At 39.1% G+C, this 21,423-nt stretch overlaps 1 protein-coding gene and 1 non-coding gene across 5 annotated transcripts in view; both read right to left on the bottom strand.

The window, feature by feature from the left end:
• LOC106924575 (uncharacterized) overlaps positions 1–21,423 on the bottom strand; it is a 54,846-nt gene that overhangs the window by 15,061 nt on the left and 18,362 nt on the right. The window contains exons 1-5 of one of the 4 annotated variants that reach the window (XM_014998364.2): positions 5,979–6,067; positions 5,247–5,316; positions 1,474–1,528; positions 1,206–1,296; positions 624–1,063 (exon numbers count right to left, since the gene is read on the bottom strand). In XM_014998364.2, coding sequence (XP_014853850.2) covers positions 624–1,063; positions 1,206–1,296; positions 1,474–1,528; positions 5,247–5,260 — 600 coding nt within the window. In that variant the 5' untranslated portion in view covers positions 5,261–5,316; positions 5,979–6,067. Of the gene's footprint in view, positions 1–623; positions 1,064–1,205; positions 1,297–1,473; positions 1,529–5,246; positions 5,317–5,978; positions 6,179–21,423 lie in introns of those variants that run through there. The other 3 variants (XM_014998365.2, XM_014998362.2, XM_014998363.2) reach the window with 3 other exon arrangements.
• trnai-uau (transfer RNA isoleucine (anticodon UAU)) lies at positions 12,307–12,379 on the bottom strand. Its single transcript has one exon. It is a non-coding gene; the product is annotated as a tRNA-Ile (tRNA).

Here is a 21,423-nt window from a genome sequence, read left to right as displayed (position 1 = left end):
TATGGAGACCTGGTTTCCCTCCGAGATGGCACTTTTTGCAGCAGTACTCCAAAAGGGAGATTTGGAGATTTTTTTCTTAATCTCCCCTCATCTTCATTTTTATTTTGTGTGGTGGTGATATTACCACGGCTCCTTGTCTGACTGATACAGCAGTGGAAAAGTAAAATGTTGTTTTTATAGACCAGGGAACAACAAAGTCATGGGTTAATAATGAAAAGTCAAACTTGGAACTTTTAATAATAAATAAATTATAAATGCATTTTTACAAAAACTTCTGCTACATTTATTTTGTAGCCATCGTTAGTGAGCCAGGAGTTGTGCCAGTGACTGAAATAAAATCGACTTGAATTTAAGGTTGAATTTTTATTTATTTATTTTTTTCAGTTTTGTATATTTTGTAACTGCAATAAAACGTTGATTCAATTCAATTAGTATTTTTTACATTTTTATCAAATGTGCTTATAAGTGTGGAAGGTGTTGTACTACACCCAATTTATACATACAGAAAACCTACTTAAAACAAATCCAGTTTAAGGTTCCACAGTCAATGAGCAACATTTCTTTCCTCTTAAGTTACAGACCATAGACGCATCACTGCTTAATTTCTCTGTGTGTGTACGTACGTTTCCTTGCCCATTCCCACTACGAGCTAATCCTGAGAGAGTTGGGGGGCTCTGAGTGGCTCTGACCGTCGATGGCGTACTGCTTGATGACGTCAGCGGAGCAGAGGGCACTCTGGGAGCCGCTTCGCCTTCCCGGATCCCGACGCTTTCGTACAGACCATCGTCCAGGTAACGGGTGGGTGTCGGGTTATTGCGCAGGCCGACCTCAGTGTAGGTGTGGTCTCTGGCCTCCGCTCCGCCGCCTCCACCTCCGCTCCCGCCTCCTCCTTCACCTCCCGCCTCCCCTCCGCCACCGCCCCCTCCGCCTCCCTGGCCAGATGCCTGGGGACTGGTGGGGATCTGGGGGAGCTGGCGGCCATGGGAGGGCCTCAGGTCCGTCTGGGAGCGCCGACTGTGGAGGAGCAGGAGGTCCATACTGGCCGGGCGGCTCTTGCTAACAGCTGCACGGAGAGAGGGAAGAAGACGAAGAAGAAGAAGGAGGAAGGAGAGAGAAAACATTTGAATATGCACTGCTGAGAACGTGTAACAGCTCGGATGTGTATTTTATTTATTATCACACTGAACCTGTTAGTTAGCACTTACAGTTTCCATTGCAGGGAAAGCGATTGATCTCATGCAGCCTGGTGTCAGATTTACTCATGGAGTTCAGTTTTGGATGCCGAAGCGTACCCTGCTGTCGCACATACACACATAGACTTGTTAATGGAGGCATAAAACATGCAAACACATGCATGTGCATCTGTTAGAAGGGAGGTTAGAAGGAAAACAGTAGAAGTGGATGGTGACAGGCATAGGAGGGTAGTTTTGGGAGAGATGGGGGGGACGCCTGTAAAATGAAAACACGTCTCACCATATTTACAGATGTCCCTTTGTCTCCGGCCGGGGGGTGCTTGCTCTTGCTTTTTCTGACACGACATCAAAGTGAGGAAGGTCACCAGAGGCCCGTGGACAGAAAGAGAAAACACACACACACAGAGAGAAGATAGATACCATCAGCATCTAACTGTGGTCAGGGCATAGAAGTCCTTGGTTGATAACAAGAGCCCAGTCGAACAGTGAATGGAGCATGACTCTGGCTTTTTACTGAGGCAAAGACGACCTTCGTTTTCTACACGTAGATAAAATCAGATAAAATTCACAAATGTTCTTTTGTACTTTGCTCTATTCTGCCTTCAGGTTGACGACTTGTAAAACAAATGTATTCCGATAAGTGTTATGCACGCGAGCAGATCCCTGGAGGTGGCTGTAACTACAGGAAACAGTTGATATGGAGCCAAAGCAACAAGACAAAGTCAAAGAAGAAGAAGAGAGAGAAAAAAAAAAACTCTGCTGTGCAGGTGTGACTGTGAGCAGCGCTCCTCCCTCTGCCTCTTCTCTCTCGCTTTGGAGGGTGAGGCGCCCGTGCATCACGTAACACAAGAGATCCTACTGCTGTGCTGCAAAAACACAGTGAAGCAATAAATAGAATTTCAGGTTTGCAAACAGGTGCAGAGTCCCTGCTGCGTCATCCTATTATGCAAGTCGCTGCAAAAGACTGTGTCAGATCCATGTTACTGGAGCACGATATTGTCTCATCCGGCGAACTGCAACCATTTTGTACAAACATATGGTCATCATGCCCCCAGGGGGATCCTGGGAAGGTGAAGAGAGCTCCCCTGGTGATTTTCATAACAATGCAAAGAAGGGAGTTTACAGGAAATGATGACAGTGAAGTACAAAGTCAGAGAACAGCTACGATTATTATATCAAAACAAAAGTCTGAAACAGTTTTGCTCATTTGCAGACTTAGATTTTAGTTTATTTTCTTTGCAAAAGAAGTCAAACTCAGTCAGACTAGATGGGTATAGTCTGTGAACATCTCATTTTAAGGCTTGTCAAGGATTTTAAATTGGATTTTCTTCTGGAGTTTGTGCTGCGGAGTTTGAGTTGTGCATTCAGAATAACGTGAAGTGATAATTTTCTAACACAAACGCTTTTTTATGCATGTCAAAACGTTTAATTTTGCTTTCTTCCACGTGTTTACTGTGTTCCCCAAATTTCAAACATGACTTCTTATTGCTTTATTTTAATATCAGCTTTGTTTTGAATGTGCGACTAATAGCTGTGCTGGAAAGTGCTCAAGGCATGTAGCTGCACTCAATTTTTTATTTACAAAAATAAGGGCAATGAATAAAAATGCATACTTCACTTTTAGTTTCATAACTTGTAAAAGGAAAGCTGAACCATGTTTCATTTTCTTCCCCCTTCTCAGTTATGCTACACTTGGCCTATCTGACAAAATCACAATAAACTACGTTGAAGTTTGTGGCTGAAAAATGACAAAATGGGGGAAAAAAAAGATAATTCCCCTGGAACTTAGAAGATTATTTTTAATAGGTCAGAGAATATTTTACAATATTTATTTTGTACTTTGTGAATATATATATATATATATATATATATATATATATATATATATATACATATATATATATATATATATATATATATTCACAAAGTACAAAATAAATATTGTAAAATATTTATTTTAAATAAATATTGTAAAATAATATTTATTATATATATATATATATATATATATATATATATATATATATATATATATATACATATATATGTATATATATATGTATATATATATACATATATATATATGTATATATACATGTATATATATATACATATATATATATATGTATATATACATATATATGTATATATATATGTATATATATATATATATATATATATATATATATATATATATATATATATATATATATATATATATACATATATACATATATACATATATTTATTTATTTTATTTTTTTTGTACTTCAGCTGCATGCTATTAGTAGGTCTGGATTTTACAGCAAGTTGAAAGGTTCTTCTCATTGCATTGCATTGCTGACTCTGTTTTTACCAGGATATGACAAACCAATCTGGATCTGAATCAGCACTTGACTGTGACAAACTGGTTATGCACAAGAAAAGTACTCAACATCCAATACCATCCAGCAGGGAGCCTGAATTCTATATTATTCTTTAGATGACATAAGCTGGTTTGACATTTCTCTACATCCAAATATGCGTTTCCCATGGCAACACAGGCACAATGCAGCTGCTGATTGGTCCCTGAGGATTTTGAAGGGGGAAAAAAAAAAAAAGAAAAAAAAAAAAAAGCTCCTCCCTTGAGTCTGATCCTCTTTAAACCGTGGGGTGTCCCAGTGAGCGTGCCTGCTGTGGAGTTTGCTGGAGAGCAGTGACTTCGGGTAGCTCTTGCTCTGGCTTGCCTCCCCCTCACTGTCCTGTAAGCATCGGTTCATCTCATCTGACACTCACAGCCATTAACATTCATTACTGCCACTGTGCTCAAAGTCGGGGATGAAAGAGACGGAGAGTAAATGGACAGAGGGAAAGGAAATAATGGAGGAGGGGAGTTCAGAAGAAGTAGGAAAACAGAGAGAAAGGAGCAGATGATCAGAGGGATCTGAGGGGGCAAGGGAAGATTTCAGCACATTTGCTAAAACTTTGGCTGTTATCTCTTTCTCTTTCTTTTCCAGTGCTGTGGAAAAGCTTTGTAAAACTTTAATGCTCTTTTTTCCTCTTTTCTAACTGAAACAGAAATATTTTTTTTTTGTTGACACTATACGTTCACTAGCTGAGACAGCACACCATGCACCATGCACACTCTACACCCAAGTAGCCGGCCCTACCCTCTCTTGTTGAAGTAATTTCAGTGAAATGCTTTACTTAGTCGGTCCTTACTGGATTTATTAGTAAGTGTTGGGTCACTGTCATGTTGCAGAGTCCGATCTGCTTCAGCTTTGCTTTTTACAGATGGTCTCACATTTTCCTAATTCACCCGTGTCAAACAGTAGAAGTCATTGAGTTTTATGGCGGTGAGCCAGCCACGCCCTGATGCAGCAAAAGATTCTCAAACCATAACCATAACACTTCCACCTCTATGCTGTCCATCTGTCTCATTGTCCTTGCACATCACCCACAACATGTTTCCTCGTGGAGACTTCTGTTATCAGCCTGCTTTAAGAGCTTGCCTGTTTGGACAGCCAGACCCGGGCGTGTTGGTAGTCGTTTTGAATCACCTCCAGTTTCAGACTACTTTCCCTACAGTGGAACGGCTGATTTCAGATTCACTGGAGACTAAATCCCTCACCAGACTCATAAGCTGCTACAATCTTCTTTCTGAAGGCCTCAGACAGTTCTTTTCCAATTACCATGTTGTTTATTCTAATTTTAACAGAGAGGAGCAAACCAAACTAAATGCCCTAAGCTTAAACGGGACAAACCTCCTTAAAATTAAGTAGAGATGTTGTCATCCCTCTGTTTGTGATATTAACTATTTTAAATGTGATGGTGTCCTAATGTAAAGCGAGTTCTGCTTCACTGAATAACACAACGACTCTGTGTTGTGTTGATTTTTTAAAAAGGTGTTTCTGGGTGATCGGGCATTTCCTGACTGAGAACATATTGGGGTTTGGATCAGTGCAATGGCTCAGCTTCACACAGCACACTCTGGTGCAGCTTTCACAGACTGGCCAAGTTCACAGTAACAATATTTTCAATGTGCAATGAAAAACACAATAATAAATGATGTACCTGAATGAGAACATATCGGGCTCTGCTCAGTACAATCGGCTCTGTTTCACACTCTCGTGCAGCTTTCACTCTATAACAGAGCATTGCATTAGCATTTCGCTTTAGCATGCGGAGTGTTTCGCAATATTAAACAAACTGAAAGTACAAAAGCTGGTGCCAGGCACACATCCAGTACATATTCATCACACACCATGTATATAAGTTCATAAAAATTTGTATTTATGTGTCGCTAACGCTTTTCTACCCGGTGTGCTGAAAAATGCAACTCACTTACCGCGTAGCTTTCGCAGACTGGCACTGATTACAGGAGGCAGCAGCATATAGCCAGCCACACAGAGAGGGGGCGCTATTTCCCATTGCACTGATATATAAAGCAACCTAACACACTCACCAGAATTTGACCTTTTTTTATTTTTAAGAAAACTTCAAAAGGTCATTTCTTTTTTTGTATTGTAGTCTTGATCTTTTTCAGTTATTCGGACTGATATTTCTAAGATAACACTATTATCTTAGAAATACTAGTGGATATGTAAAAAAAAAAAACATACAGGCTTTCAAAGGGGGAGCTCAATATTGTGAGTAAGTGTATTGATTTTATGTGACTATTAGTTTCTAATCAGTTTATATTAACTTTTATAATGATAAGTTAATATAACAACAATTAATAAGCACAATGTGATCTGTTATTGCACTTTTGGAAGGTTTATTTCTCACTAAAAGTAACAGCCTTACCTTTGGCAACCTACACAGACGAGGACGATAAGGATGGTGACCACAAAGGCGGAGGCTGCTGCGATTGCTCCCAGAACCAGCAGGTTTTGGTAGGTGAGCTCTGAACCTGCGTCTTCCTTGTCAGCCATGACACAAACTCTGTCTTGCTCACTTTCAGTCAAGCGCCAGTTCTGCAAATCGGACCTTGTGATCAGGAAAACCTGCAGGGACACAAGGAAAAAGAGAACACATGAGTGACATGGGAGATAAAAGGAAACAGAAAAAAAAAATTACAGCATGAACTACAGAGAAAGATGGTGTCTGTGTGTGTGTGTGTGTGTGTGTGTGTGTGTGTGTGTGTGTGTGTGCGTGCGTGTGTGGGTGTGTGTGTGTGTGTGTGTGTGTGTGTGTGCGTGTGTGTGTGTGTGTGTGTGAGCATGGACACACTTGCCTCTGGCTTTTTATCACTGTCTTTTTCTGACATATCAGTTTCTATTTTTGACTTTCTCGAATAATGCACAGAAAATAGAACACCTTGCAAGGAAGCAGCTAGCATGCCAAAAACACTTTGATCATCCTTTCTCTAAGCCTGAGAGAACCTTGTGTTAGTTTAACAGGGGAATGAAGACGCAACTGAGCTCCTTATAGGCAGCAAGAGTGGGACCGCATGCTCTGCGGCTCTACTTCAGCTGGGGGTATGAATCGAGTCACAGCAGGCTTAAGCACAGAAGACAAGATTATGCACCATAGTAATATTGCTGCACAGAAGATAGGAGAGCATGTTTACTCCAAGCCTGTTTAGCTTTCTGACGCAAAAACCTATTCCACGAACATACACAATTCTCATTCATGTCAGACAAGATTAACTCTGGACAGATTTACATGCTGGTCCTACACGACTGGATTAGTGGAGATAGATTTGACTACTATAATGAAAAATGTAAAAATCGCATATGATTTTATTCGAGCACATTCACAGTATACTTTCTTAACAAAGCATTGAAAAGAAACAGTGTCTAAACCAGGTTATGTCTGCAGTAGCTTCCCATTCTCCCTGAACCTTCTCTAAAAGCAGCTCAGGTTTACCCAGCTGTGCTAACAAGCCGTCATTATTCCAGCGACCCTCTGCACTCATGCAGCCAGTGCTTCCATAATCACAGATTAAAGGAAGTAAAACAAAAGCAGGGCGCTTTAGTGATACATGTTGAATCGCAAACATGCACGAGGAGTGTGACGAAGCAAGCATAAGGTTTTAGCATCAACATTTTCTAGAGCACAAGCGTAGCAGCAGAGTTCCTGCAGATGAATAGACAGTCGGCTGTCGGTTCATCACATTCTCCCAGAGTTAATTGGGTTCATTTAACAGGACTACAAAACAATGTTCCTACCAAAAACATACATTTGTCAACTCCTATCAGTGGCTTGACTGCATTGACTTTTAAGTTTAAGCTTTAGCTCCAGGAATGTTTGTTGTTTTTTAGTTGTAGCTGGAACAAAAATCCAAGTGATTTTGCTAGAGATACACTGATCAATGGGCCAGAGGTTGAAATTGGCCATTATTTTTTCTTGCTTGGCTCTAATTGGTAATCAGTAGGTCAAATAGTAAATGTGTTTTTTTTGTTCTCTCATCGCTCAACTATTAAATCCTTCAAAACTAAGAACTTTTATTATTTTCAGTCTCGAAATACATAAGCCAACAATATAAATCACAGAAATTCTTCTGATACAATATCTAAATGCAACAATATTTATGTTAAGAGTCATTTAAAAATATATACATATATACTTACATTTTTGCCGACCCCGCCCTGTCCCCACTGGATGTGTCAAAATTTAACCAGGATTATGGTGAAATAATAAGACATATTTCCTTTAATGCTACTAATATATATATATTTTTACAACAAGTGACTGAGAGCCAACCAGTGAATTAAACTTGCTTATACAAATGAGAACACATTTCCTCAAATTCAGGCATGTTTACATGTCTGACTTACAATGAGACGCACATAGTGTGCATAAGCAGGTCATGACATAACTCATGCATTGCTGCAAGTTTGTGGGGGAGAGATTGTGGGATACACAACAACTGGTTCTGACTCTGGCTTTCTGTTTTTACAGATAACACTCCATGTTTTTTTTGTTTTGTTTTTTTTTTTACAATTATTTCTTCTCCTTTTGATCCCTCTACATTCTCTCTCTTTTTTCCAGATGCCCTTTCCTCCTCTTCCTCTCTGTCTGCCTGCCTGACCCTGCAGATATGTGAGGCGATGCACAGCGAATGAATTAACAGAGCAGAGGCCTTAGACAGCCCTTTATGCCACAGACAGACAGGCAGGCCGGCAAGCAGAGGGAGTACACCACAGAGGAAAGATGGGGGAAAAAATGGTGAATGAAATAGGGAGAGAAAGGGAGAGGTAATCAGACAGGAGAGAGCGAGTGGGATGAAAGTTGGTAGAGATGCAAGGAGGACAGGGAAGAGGGGAGCTCACTTAAAACATGAAGGAGGAGAGAGGAGGAGAGGGGATCATAAACAGTGGGGGAGGGAGAAGAAGAAAGATAGTGAGGAGACTCTAAAGACGGTGTAAGAGAAAAAGAAAGCGGGCAAGCCATGGGAGAATGTGAGGGGGGAAAAAAAGAGGAGGAAATGAGAAGGAGGTCATCACTGGTATGTTTTTGTGTGCGATTTGTCAGCCTCCTCCTGACAAATTCAGAGGAGAAACACATACGAGGGTTGCCTTTCCGGCAAGCGTGATGCGAGATGGGAGTGCATGTCTTTTTACAGCATGCAACCCTCACAAGTGGCGAAAAGGACCGAGGACGAGGGGGAGACGGCTTCTGCATGACGCCCCTGCAGCTGCACGCTCAACAGTGCAACACGGTCAGGGTGCAAGAGTGTTTACTCCAGCATCTGTCTCCATTTCACAACGTTACCAGCAAAAACGATGACAGTGGTAACGGCAGCATATTGAGAGTGATGGCAGGGGCGGTGATGGCACTAGTGGTGCCTGCTGGGGGCGATTATGATAAAGATGTCAATGATGGTGGCAACGATGATGATGGTGATGAAGAAGGGTGCAGCTGCTAATACTGATGGTAATGAGGGTGATAATGAGGTCAAAGTGAGCGCTGCGTAGACACACTGCGGGACGGATGCGAGCAGCAGAAGAAAGGAGGATGCAGCAGTGCAGCTCAACCACAGGGTGGAAGGTTTCCTCTGAGATCACACACGCCCGGCACAAACCAGAACAAACGCGCACAAAACGCACACAGCATAAAATGATACATGGCGCCGTTGCCAATCTAACAGAAATCGTCTTGTTTCGCAACCACTTTTACCGACTTACCTTGAATGTGAAGGAAGAGAGGCTGCTGCAGGCTGATTATTGTTATTTATCAATATGTGTCTAATTTAAGTTAATTAGAGTTTCCAATCTAGGTTAATAACCTTTATTTAGCCAGGTTTGTCCCACTGAGATCAAAAGATCTCGTTTACATGAGATACTTGGCCAAGACTGGCAGCATACAGAGAGACAGAGAAAGAAAAAAATTACTCAGCTGCAACACATCAAACTTAAACTTTTGGCTATAAAATACAGTTTTGATACAAATAATTGCTGAGTCTGATCTTTCTAGTCTTTTTCTTAAAAATATTCTCTACAGAGAGTCTGATGAGCATATTTGCTGACAGATGAAGCATAGTGCTAATACTATGATTATTAAATCAGGCCTTGTTACTTTTGACAGTGTGAGGAGGTGCAAAGTCCTGCTGGATGGAATGAAATAACCTTCTCCACACAGCTTGTCAGCAGAGGGAAGCAAGAAGTGCTCTAAGACTCTGGTTGAAGACTGTGATGACTTTGGATTTGCTAAAACAAATTGGACCAAAAGATGACAAAGCTCTGCAAATCACCGATGATTGCAGAAACTCCATATAGGAGGTTGAACACCTTTCTCCAGGCCCTACAATCTTGATTTTTTTTGAATAAAAGGAAAATGAAATTTACTTTCAGCTGAAAAGACAGCTTTGGAACCTTGAATAATTGTCACTTTTCACTTTAGCAAACATCTCATCCATCCATCCATCCATCCATCCATCCATCCATCCATCCATCCATCCATCCATCCATCCATCCATCCATCCATCCATCCATCCATCCATCCATCCATCCATCCATCCATCCATCCATCCATCCATCCATCCATCCATCCATCCATCCATCCATCCATCCAATGCTTAAACAAGTTGTCATAATATGTCAAGCATATAATGCTTGACAAACTGGTTTATCAACCAATGATCAATGAACTTTCTGAAACAACTCAGAGGTATGTCTCATGAACCTTCAACTGGTAGTATGGGATATATAGCCACAGCGCAACACGATATTGCATTTCTGACAATAAAAGGACATGTATTTGGATGGTGTCAACAGCCGGAGAGAAAAGGAAGAGGAAGAGGAGCTAAGCTGTGACAGAGGAGTTAGGAGGTAAAACACAAGAGTAGGCAGAAGAGGCCGAGAACATAAATATGCCATCATCGGTTTGCAACCCACAACAAGATGCTGATGGAGTTCTTCTCACCCTAGTCCTCATTCCTTAACCCCATTGAGGATTTTTTTTCTCAGCATGTAGATGGAAAATATGTGATTGCCAGCCACACACACAGATGACCCTTCTGGCTGCCATGGTTGGAGCATGTGATAATTTCACAGCAGATGCCTGAAGAGGCTGGATAACACACTCTAAGAGATTCTGTCCACACTACACTTCAAGAAAAAATACCCATTGTCATGTGGATGAAAATTGTAGCCTAACAACCAGGGTAGGAAGATTGCACTGCAATTTCTACAGGTCTTCATGCATTGTTTTTGTATACTTTCTCGCATACTTTTGTATTATAACTTAAAACAAGTTATAAGTAAATGGAAACACAAAAAAATCCATCTCAATGTTATTTTTCTTTTTCGATCCTTAATTTCTCATTCTAAGTTATTTCATTTATTCAGTGTGATTCCACATACAACCGCTAGAGGGCGCCTGTAACATAGAGAAGGTTGGGCACACAGAAGAAGAATAAACCTTCCTGTTCGATGCTAAAGAAAGCTTAACGTGTGTATCTCATCTTATAACAGGTCAGCAAAAATGTATGTTAATGTATATTGGTTACCTTCTAGTCTTGAAGAGGTTATTAAATTGATGGTCACATTAAGCAGTTTATGATTAGTGTTGTGTATAAAACGGGACATATTTCTCGAGGCTAATTAATGCTAATGCTGGTGGACTTTATACTTGTGTGTTGAGCTAGCTGAGAAAAAGCTGAATGACTATTAAATTCTCTTTGAACTTATTGTGTTTTGGACTTTTTTGAAATGGTTCTCACACAAAATGGATTGTTTTGGTGTCTTTATTAGTAAAATAGACATTTCTTTATAGGTTATTGCAGGGGTGTCAAACTCAATGTCACCGAGGGCCACTTCAGCATATTGGCCCCCCTCAACGGGCCACATTGACGGTACAAATCAGGAGTGCATCCCTGCTAAAACACACCCCAGACAAAAGGTTGACTTCCCTCATTCAGTTCTGTAGAGGCTTATAATGAGTCAATGGTCCAGGTGTGTTAGAGAAGGAATCCATCTAAAGTTGCAGATGGTAGCTCTGGAAAACTACACTTTGGCACCTCTAGCATAAATGTATAAAACTACAATGTTAAAAATAAATTAAGCACCACCTCATATTGTTAAATAACTGATTTTATGTATTGAAGTTTTAAATATTACATTTGAGTTTCCATGGATGTAAAATTACTGCTCAGTTTAAAAATTACAATATTTAAATCAGTGTTTAAAGGTAAGCAAACAAATAATAAAAACAAGTCACATGGGCAGACATTATAGACTTTATGCAAAGATTTAGTCTCAGAGGCAACTGAAATCAATTAATTTAAAAAATCCTTTCTGAATATCATCTCATGGTCTCTGAACTAAATGCATCTGTCTGACCGGAGCTGACAGCGTGTTGAAGATTTATGGACCGGACGCTTTGGAGCGTCTGGTTAGGAAGCGCATTACAAACCTTTGGTTGAAATGTAGTTTGTAGACAATTCGTGCTCAAAACCTATTTTAAGTCAATCGTTGGCCTGTAAAATGCTGGGGGGCCACATGTGGCCGGCGGGCCTTGAGTTTGACACATGTGCATTACGCCATAGAACTGCCAATTGGTAATTGAAGTAAAGTAGCTTCGATTTCAAAGAAGCCTACATTGAAGTCGATTGGCAAATGAACCATCACAAAAGAGGAAGGCTCTTGTTGTCTCACTGCACCCCAAGAGATGCATAACCTACAAAAACCGTTTCTGTCTGGTTTTGAACCAGAGACCTTTTGCGTATAAAGCAAACATGATAACCACTACACTACAGAAACTGAACATCTCTGCTTTGTTTCAGTTTGAGGTTCCAAAGTTGATGATGTGAGATGCAACGCATGAAAATTTCAACTGAGGTTTGCACTCAGATGCCTGGATTCTGAGTACAGACCATGACACCACAGAACCCTTGTTGACCTTTAGTAAACACTTGTGATGAATAGAACATGCAAAATCTGTTTCTGTCTGGTTTCGAATCAGAGACCTTTTGCGTGTAAAGCAAACGTGATAACCACTACACTACAGAAACTCATGCTCTTTGCAGTGTACCTGGTAGATGATCCACATTTTGTTAGAGACTAATGTCAACGATGGTCATAGAACAATGTCAAATACTTATACCACAGATCCTCTCAGAGAGCACAGTAACTTGGTGAACAAACTGTCAGACTTATAATTGTGCCCAATTTCACATTACAGTCCATAAACTAAGCCTGGGATCAAAGAAATGTATTAAAGATGTCATTAGCAGAGACAAATGGTTCTACAGAGAATTGGTTAAATGGCTAAAAAATAAAATCAATACTTACAAATAAAAAATGGTTCAAAAATAAAATTAAGACATTAAATAAAAAAAATCTCTGAAATACAATCACTTGAAAATTAAAAATGGTTCAAAAATAAAATCAACACTTCAAAATACAAAATCTCTGGAAAATAAAATATTATGTATGTCGTTTTGAAAAACATCGGAATATAAGCACTTTTATCAAATCTCCATTGTGGTATGATCATGTAAGTTCTTAAATCCATGGAAACTCAACAGTTTGTAAGGTAGGTGAGTTAGCTCAGCAGGTTAGAGCACGGTGCTGGTAATGCTGAGGTCATCAGTTCAAACCCCGTATGGGCCAATTCATGTGTAAGGTCTTTCAGGCAATCAACACTTCAAAATAAAGGGTTCAAAAATAAAATCAACACTTCAAAAATAAATAAGGTTTCAAAAATAAAATCAACACTTCAAAATAAATAAGGTTTCAAAAATAAAATCTACACTTCAAAATAAATAAGGGTTCAAAAATAAAATCAATACTTCAAAATGAATAAGGTTTCAAAAATAACATCAACACTTTGCAATTAAAAGAATGGTTCAAAAAATAAAATCAACACTTTAAAATTAAAAAAAGGTTCAAACTAAAATCAACACTTTAAAATAAAAAATGGTTCAAAAATAAAATCAACACTTTAAAGTAAAAAATGGTTCAAAAATAAAATCAACATTTTACAATAAAAAATGGTTCAAAAATAAAATCAACACTTTAAAATAAAAAATGGTTCAAAAATAAAATCAACACTTTAAAGTAAAAAATGGTTCAAAAATAAAATCAACATTTTACAATAAAAAAAAATGGTTCAAAAATAAAATCAACACTTCAAAATGTATAATGGTAACTTTTTCTGTCTGTTCAGTCCATAAACTAAGCCTGGGATCAAAAAATGTATTGAAGATGTCATTAGCAGAGACAGAGGCTTGGCTAAAAAATAAAATCAATACTTACAAATAAAAAATGGTTAGGAAGAGCATTACAAACCTTTGGTTGAAATGGCGTGTTAAATTCAAGTCTCAATTACAGACCAGAGAAAACTAAAGAGAATGCAACGTTGTGTTAATCCATTTGAGGAGCCGGTAGTTTATCTGGAGGAAATAAATGACAATGCAAAAGTTAATTAGACTGTAACATGCGCAGTCCGCAGCTCAACCACTGCGGACGTGGCTCCGCCGCTGCGAAGACTTAGAAACCGCTGGGAGAAACTCATCCAGCGGATTTAACAAATGGAGCCTTCTTGGTGCACGTTACCCAGGAGAGCGGCGGTCTGGAGGAGCTGCAGACGTAACATCTGTCCGTTTCGGAGAAGCGAAACCATGCAAAATAAATAAATAAATAAATAAATAAATAATCCTGGTAAAAGCGCACACCTGGGTAAAACACTCAGGTGTAAAACACTCACAGAGTTCAGTTGATCTGTTTGGATCAGACAGATTCAACTGACTGATGAATTAGCGCAGATTTTTCTGCAGATGGGAACCAGGAGGAAGTGCGTTCAGACCCCAGCGGGTGAAGTGATGCTAATTTAAGTGAAGTCGCTTAATTCAATTTATTAAAAGTTATTGGGGTGGTTTTTGTCACTACGAGAAAAATGTAGATGCATTTATCTGCTTAATTTGTGATGGGATCTAGATTCACGGTGAATATTAAGTAAACCGCATAAAATGCGACTAAATAGTCGATGTTAATATGATTGTAATTTCACGGATAAAATAGTACAGGACCAATTTCTTTTTATGTTGTCGGTCAAGATAACGTCTAGCGCGACCTGCCGCCCTGACACCAACTCACACACATCTTCATTCACAGTCTTACTTGTAAATCGATTTTTCTTTTCTTGGACGTTTTGATGTTAGCTTGTCGATGTCTCAGTTTTATTCGCTGGGAAAATCAATAAGCAGCTTGAGGTGACTCTGCTGCTCTCTAGTGGCGAGAAGCCGTAATGTTAGCTGGTAACAATCGGAATGCATTGTGGGAGATGTAGTTTGTAGTCAATTCGTGCTCAAAACCTATTGTAAGTCAATCATCGGCCTATAAAATGCTGGGCGGGCCACATAAAATGACATGGCGGGCCACATGTGGCCTGCGGGCCTTGAGTTTGACACATGTGGGTTATTGCAAAACCCAGATAAACCATATTCATGAGATACTTTGCCAAGTATCTCATGAATATGACATTTGGTGAGTAAGCAATGGCTGTCTGTGTGAACCTTGGAAAAGAGACACAGCATTAAAGGAGCATTACACTTTTGTCAGTTTTGTTGTTAGTTTTTTTTAACATAAAATATTGTTATTCTATGAAAACAATGGCTATTACAGACTGGAGTTTGCATATAATCAGTCCACGGTGCTTTGGTATTTGTACAAATTGTTTTGAGAAATGCACTTACTGTTTTGTTGAGTATGATTTCAGAAATGTACCAAAGCGACAGAGAAAAACTGTAAAGACACCAAAAAATGTACATAGTCTGCTAAAATTATTCAGAAAGCAAAGACAGATCTGATGTGCGAATATATATTTAAAAAAAAACGTGTTGATTAAACAGCAGTTCCCTAAACAGTTTTTTAAATTATGAAGTACTGCACTGGCAGTGAGCAGGACTCCTATCAAAGTGGGACATTCTTTTTAAAGGTTTAAAAATAGGACTAACCTGATTAAGCTGTGTTTCTAGGATGACATTAACTTTTTTATTTACATTGTGTTTCCAGGAGAACTTTCAATCTTCAGGAAATCGTTGGCTCAGCTTCCTGTTTCAGAAAGGCAATTACTGGAAAGGCAAAGCATAAAACAGCGGTGACTTCAGGTCTAGCCAAAAGAAAAAGAAAGCACAAAGTGGGCAGCTCTGCACAGTGGTGAGTACAAAAGCCTGTTAAGGTTAACTTAAGCTTTTTACAGGTGCTTCCCTAAAGTCATGCAAAATTTATGAACTTTTAGAACTGATTTTGCTTGCTGGAAGGCTTTCCTTTCCCCTTCCTGATTTATGATCGACAAGCTTCGCGAAATGGAATTCTGGGAAAATCATCCGGAGGTTTTCTCAAATTTGGAAACAGATGTAAAGAAAACTCCATGTTGAGGAGGCAAATCTGGCTTATCTGGTGCACACACACACATCTGCTTGGCAATGTTGGGAGAAGAAACAGTCTCGGAAATGCTGAAATTCACATCAGACAGTCTGTACTGGTGCACATCGTGGTCAGAAGATAGTCAGTAAACACGTTGGAAGTCAGATGTCCCAAACTGATCCAACGTATTGTTCCTATCAATGAACTTTGTAAAAGACAGCTATTAAAACCTCTAATAAACTTGATAATCAGTCTCTGATGTGTGTGTTCTAGCTGTAATTTTTATGCCAGCCATATTGTTAGCCAGCAAACAATGCCGCTACATTTTGCACAGTCGTTATATTAAAACCACGGCCTACGTTTGTGTGCTCGACTTGCCAATCTGTACATTATTTTGCTGATTTAAGAAGTCTGGGTTTTCCCCAACAATAAAAGTTTTTTTTAAGTGTGATGATCACAGTTAAAGAAAGACTGCACTGGCAGTTGTCACATGTTGTCTGTCTGTATCACGTCACCTGCTACGCTGACAACTGTCAACACAGTTAGCCTAGCATATCAGTAAGCTAGCTGTTATAGCTAGCTAGCTAGCTGTTCAAATGTGTTTTCAACACATTGCTCTTCAGAAGTTTATGTTGTTGATCCTTATTCAATTAAATATACCCCTTGAATTTTTTTGCCAAGCTAACCAAGATACAAAATATTTTCCATTCCTGACACATGCTCAACAGGACTGTGCTCCAGGAATCTGAGAAGCAAAAGAAAAAAGGTATGACGGTTATTTTGATGATTTAAGGGGTCCTCATTGAGTTGACCAACAAACTTGGATTGATGTAACTTGTGAATGTTTTGAGTTTTTGTGATTTTTCTTCTTTGCTGTGTATCTGTCCCTTGCTTTCTGTCACACTGTAGACTTTAGGTTTGCAAAGTTTGGTTTCACTTAAGCAACTCAATCTTATGGTTAGGTTCAGGAAGTGCAGCTTCTTGGTTTCAGGTAAAAGAGAACACCATTCTCATGTTAAGATCTCATGCTAAATACTACTGTTTCCATTCACTGGTGAAGCTAGAAGATCCTGACAAACTAAAATGCAGTAATTAAGCATGCATTTATCCTCATTTTATTTGAACTGTTTTCTGCAGTTATTAATGCATTTCTTTCTAGGTTTTGCTGTAAACTTGCTGGTATTTGTTTGCGGTATTATTTTCAATACTGACTATATAATGAAGGCAAAATTAAATTAATTTGTCCATGAAACATATCTCCCAACCACAACATTAAGACACTATTTAGAGCCAATGGAATACATTTTTACATTCATCCCAAAACTTTCAAAGATGATATCTCAAAACCTCATAAATTTTTTTTTCTCACTGAGGTAAGATAGCTTTCTAGTTTAGTAAAATCTGCATTAAGACAGGCATGTAGTTTCGCTTTAGATAAAGTAACAATACATTCATATAACACCAACGCACACATCTGCTTCTCAGAAATCTATTTATAGCATTTACAATCATGTGTTTTCATGAAGTACGGGAAATATTCCTTTTATCTCACCTCCCAATGTGGTCACATTACATGACAACCTTCATTATTTAGTTGGATCTAATTCCCTCAGGTAATCCCAGAGCCTGAAATAAAGTGCATGTACAGATGAATTTCAGTATATTTGAATATTATTGTGTATTTACTACTGGTACTCATTTGTTATAGAAATTTATCATCAAGGAGCTGTATATTTCAAACATTTATTCCTGTTAATTTTGATGATTATGACTTACTTTCTTGTAATGCAAATCAGAATTTAACATCATAAGTTTCTTCTGAAAAAAAGCATGTCTACTCATTGTTCAGTATATGCACTTAATACTTATGAGGGGCTCCTTTTGAATAAATTAGCGCGTTAGTAGTGCGACCTTCAGCTTGTTTGTGTTGTTGGATTGGTCGCTCATTTTTCTTTTGACAATACTCCACGGTGGCTCTGTAGAGTTTTCACAACTTTTGGTATTCTGGTTCAGAAGTTGCATACACAATAAATGCCACAGTAGTAGCCTGTTTGTGGTGTCTCTTGAAACACTGCTTCCAGCTGCAGTAAGCTTCTATTGAACCTCTCATGATCTCTTTCTTTTCAAGACTCACATTGCTGGAGTTATGCGTCTATTTAGTTTTTCTTTTCCAATCAGTGTTCTGATTAATGTTTCTGATAGAGCAGTCTGAGAAGTCAGCTTCTTTAACTGACATCTTGAGGCTTATTCTGAGCTATGCACAGAAAATGTATCACTGTGTAATGTGGAACCATTAGCAGTTTAGCCTATTTACTCATATTTTCATTTGTCTTGATAGATAAATGATGATATGTAAGTTCCCATGAAATTCAAATGTAGCTTCACTTGCTTTTTTTCTTTTTCTTTCATTAGTTTTGTAATTTTACTCATAACTGTCTCCTCATTCTCTCAGCTGCCTTCACTCATCATTTAAAAACCAACCGCAAACATTGTTCCTTTGGGTTCACGCTGGATTAAAAAGCCTGCATCTCTGCAATTTTCATAATTGTAAACAGACTTTGACCTGGCTGAAACCATTCTGAGCTCAGTCTCTGTCATCACATTAAAAGTCCATTTAAGTGAATTTCACTCCGGCTACAGAGGAGTTTGTGTACTGCCTGTGCCCATCGTGCCAAGAAACCATTAAAAGGCCAACAGCTCTGACCTGCCTGTGTGAAAAATTTGCACACATCACCTCGCCGCCACTGATCTGTGAGTAAAATCAACCTGTAAAACAGTTGCGCCCTCTTTACGCTCCACTTCTGAGTCAATCAATCACGCTAACAGTCAGCGATGTGCAGATAATCCGTGTTGGGCAAAAATAAAAAGTCGACAGAGGGGAAGTGTGGGGGAGAAATATCTCCTATAAAATGTTCAAGTCCATCAGCACATAAGAGGGAACATGAAATCCCATTGTGTCCACAGCATAACAAGATGAAATGAAGGAGTAGGGGAGTTAGAAAAGGAGAAAACCTGAGGTAAGATGGGCTGCAGCTTAACCCTGTGACATTTCTGCTATCAGCTCCAGGCTCCTATCTCTAACCCTCAGACACCTACACATGGGGTAGAAAAACTTTGTGCAGACACTTGGAAATTCAGATTGTAATTTATTGCCTTCCCCTAAATGACCTGCTGCCAGCGGTCACATCCAATGAACTTAACCTGCGGATCTATTTGTCCCGCACTAAAGCTCTAATCTCATAAGCAGAACAAATATGATTTGGAATCTGCTAAAAGCCTTAGGCAGTATCCGTCTCTTAATGAGTAAGTATTGATGTGGCAAGTAAAGGGTTACCTCTTAATAACAAGCATACATTTCTATTTTTACTCTAGTGTTTCATCTCTTCTCTTCTCCAAAGATTGTTCTTGAAAAAACCCACGAAGGTTACTGTATAAATTTTAAAGGCCTATGATTTCTTTATCATAAAGTTCCCAAAGAATAAAGTCCTTTCAAAGAGTTATCATATGAAGAATCTCCTACTGTTAAACCGGAGACTAATGAAGCATTGGCCTCGCCCACTTGTTATCGTTAAATTGTTGTTTCATTTGTACTTATCTTGAACACATACACATTTTCTTTGCGTGAAAAATTAGGGTTTTTTCAAAAAAAAATTTATTACATTGTTAGCATTTTATAAATTAATAAGTAGAACAAGAGAAAAGGAAACTTGTATTGCATAATGACAGTTTTACTATGAATTGCATAATGCTGTTGAACATGTTAGGTTGCTTGTTCTTTGAAAATACACATTTATATGTCATGATGACATGCTGGAAACATGTATTTATATTCTTAAGGGCACTAAATGTTAAGTAGATAAACATTTTCAAAATCCACTTTCTTCTATTTTTAGGAGAGAACTGTTGGCAGCTCTACTTCAGATGCTGCTGCTGGGTGGAGAAAAATGTTTGTTTCCTCTGTTCATGCACTACGGCGTGGCTAAGATGTACTCAAATGGCAGCCCTTAGGTCTTTTATTTTTAGAGCTACACAGGATCTTGACATTTCAGTTGTTTGCCTCATCCTTTTGTCGCATGGCGAAATCTTTCCACCATAATACAACAAAAGAAAATTCCCATCGGTTGCTCAACAGATTTCTTTGTTTTCTCTGGGTTTCAGGCCGCGTGTGTGTTTGTCTGCGCGCGAGTGTGCGTGTGTGTGTGTGTGCGTGTGTGTGTGTGTGTGTGTGTGTGCATGGTTTAACTGCTGAGTGCCGGATGTGCAGAGCAATAACATCTACGATAAATGGGGGCTAAATGATAAAGTGTGATAAATGAAAATGTTAGCATACACAGCCTGCAACCCAACACTGAATGAGGGTACGAACTAGTGATGTGTATGTAAATATGAGACCTGATGGGGAGCCAGAGTGAAATTCCTGTAAAATAAAAGAGCTGCTTAGAGTGAGCTTTATGAAAACAGCCTGGATACGAATTGTTCCATCTCTGCTTTTGGAGAACACAGAGGACACTTCCAATGAGAGACCTCATAAGCTCCACGTAGAGTATTGTGCTGATCCTACAGACTTAGAGAAGGCAAGACCCCATTTTCCTCTCACTTGACTCGACTTAATTAACCAGAATGAGTCAGAAGCAACATTCAGGATTAAGATTTATCCTTATGGGATTAGGAATTCTTCCCTTTCTCTGTCTCTCTCCCTTGATGCCGCTCTTCCTCTCTGTTTATGGTAGACTTCAGTGCTAACTTCCTGCTCATTACTTTAATGATGCTTCTTCTGTGAGTTTATGCTCGCGAGTGCGGTTAGCTTTTCCACTCTGCAGTTTGGGAATGTCTAGCAAAATACAAACTCATGCATGCAGTCACACAGAATCAAACGAAAGCATGCATTATGCATGTGTGTTGTTGAGAAAAACACGGGGTCTTGTCAAGAACATGCCAAGAAATCACCCCAAATTTTTCATAGCATGTGTCAAGTCTTCTTACTGCATAATTGATGCAATTAAACATTCAGTTACAAAATTAAATGTGAATGGAAAGCAATATGAAGGAAGACAGTTTTCCTCCACTGAAGTATCGGATGAACTCCCTACCTAACTGTACCACAGTGGAAAAGAGTCTGACAAGATAGCTGTACCCAACCCCAGCTCTCTGCTTTTGCTTCAGATGCATTATTCATCTGTGTGCCAATTTGGAGGAGCCCTCCCAATCCCCCATTTGGCACCAAAAAAAAAAAAAAAACGAGAAACGAGAGGGAGACAGGCAGACGGCAGAACCAGAAGTCACAGCAAGAACATCAGGGGAGAAAAGGAATGAGAGAGAACGAAGGAGAGTGGGAAGACCAGAACAAAAGTATGAGTGAGAGTGAATAGCAGAACCAGGAGTGGCTGACTTTAAAGTTGCAATCTAGCGAAACATTTAAACAGGATTTCAAATGA

Source organism: Poecilia mexicana, unplaced genomic scaffold, assembly GCF_051168715.1.
Source record: "Poecilia mexicana isolate PSO_F unplaced genomic scaffold, ASM5116871v1 scaffold_7, whole genome shotgun sequence".
NCBI lineage: Eukaryota > Metazoa > Chordata > Actinopteri > Cyprinodontiformes > Poeciliidae > Poecilia > Poecilia mexicana.
This window is presented reverse-complemented; position numbering and strand designations above follow the sequence as displayed.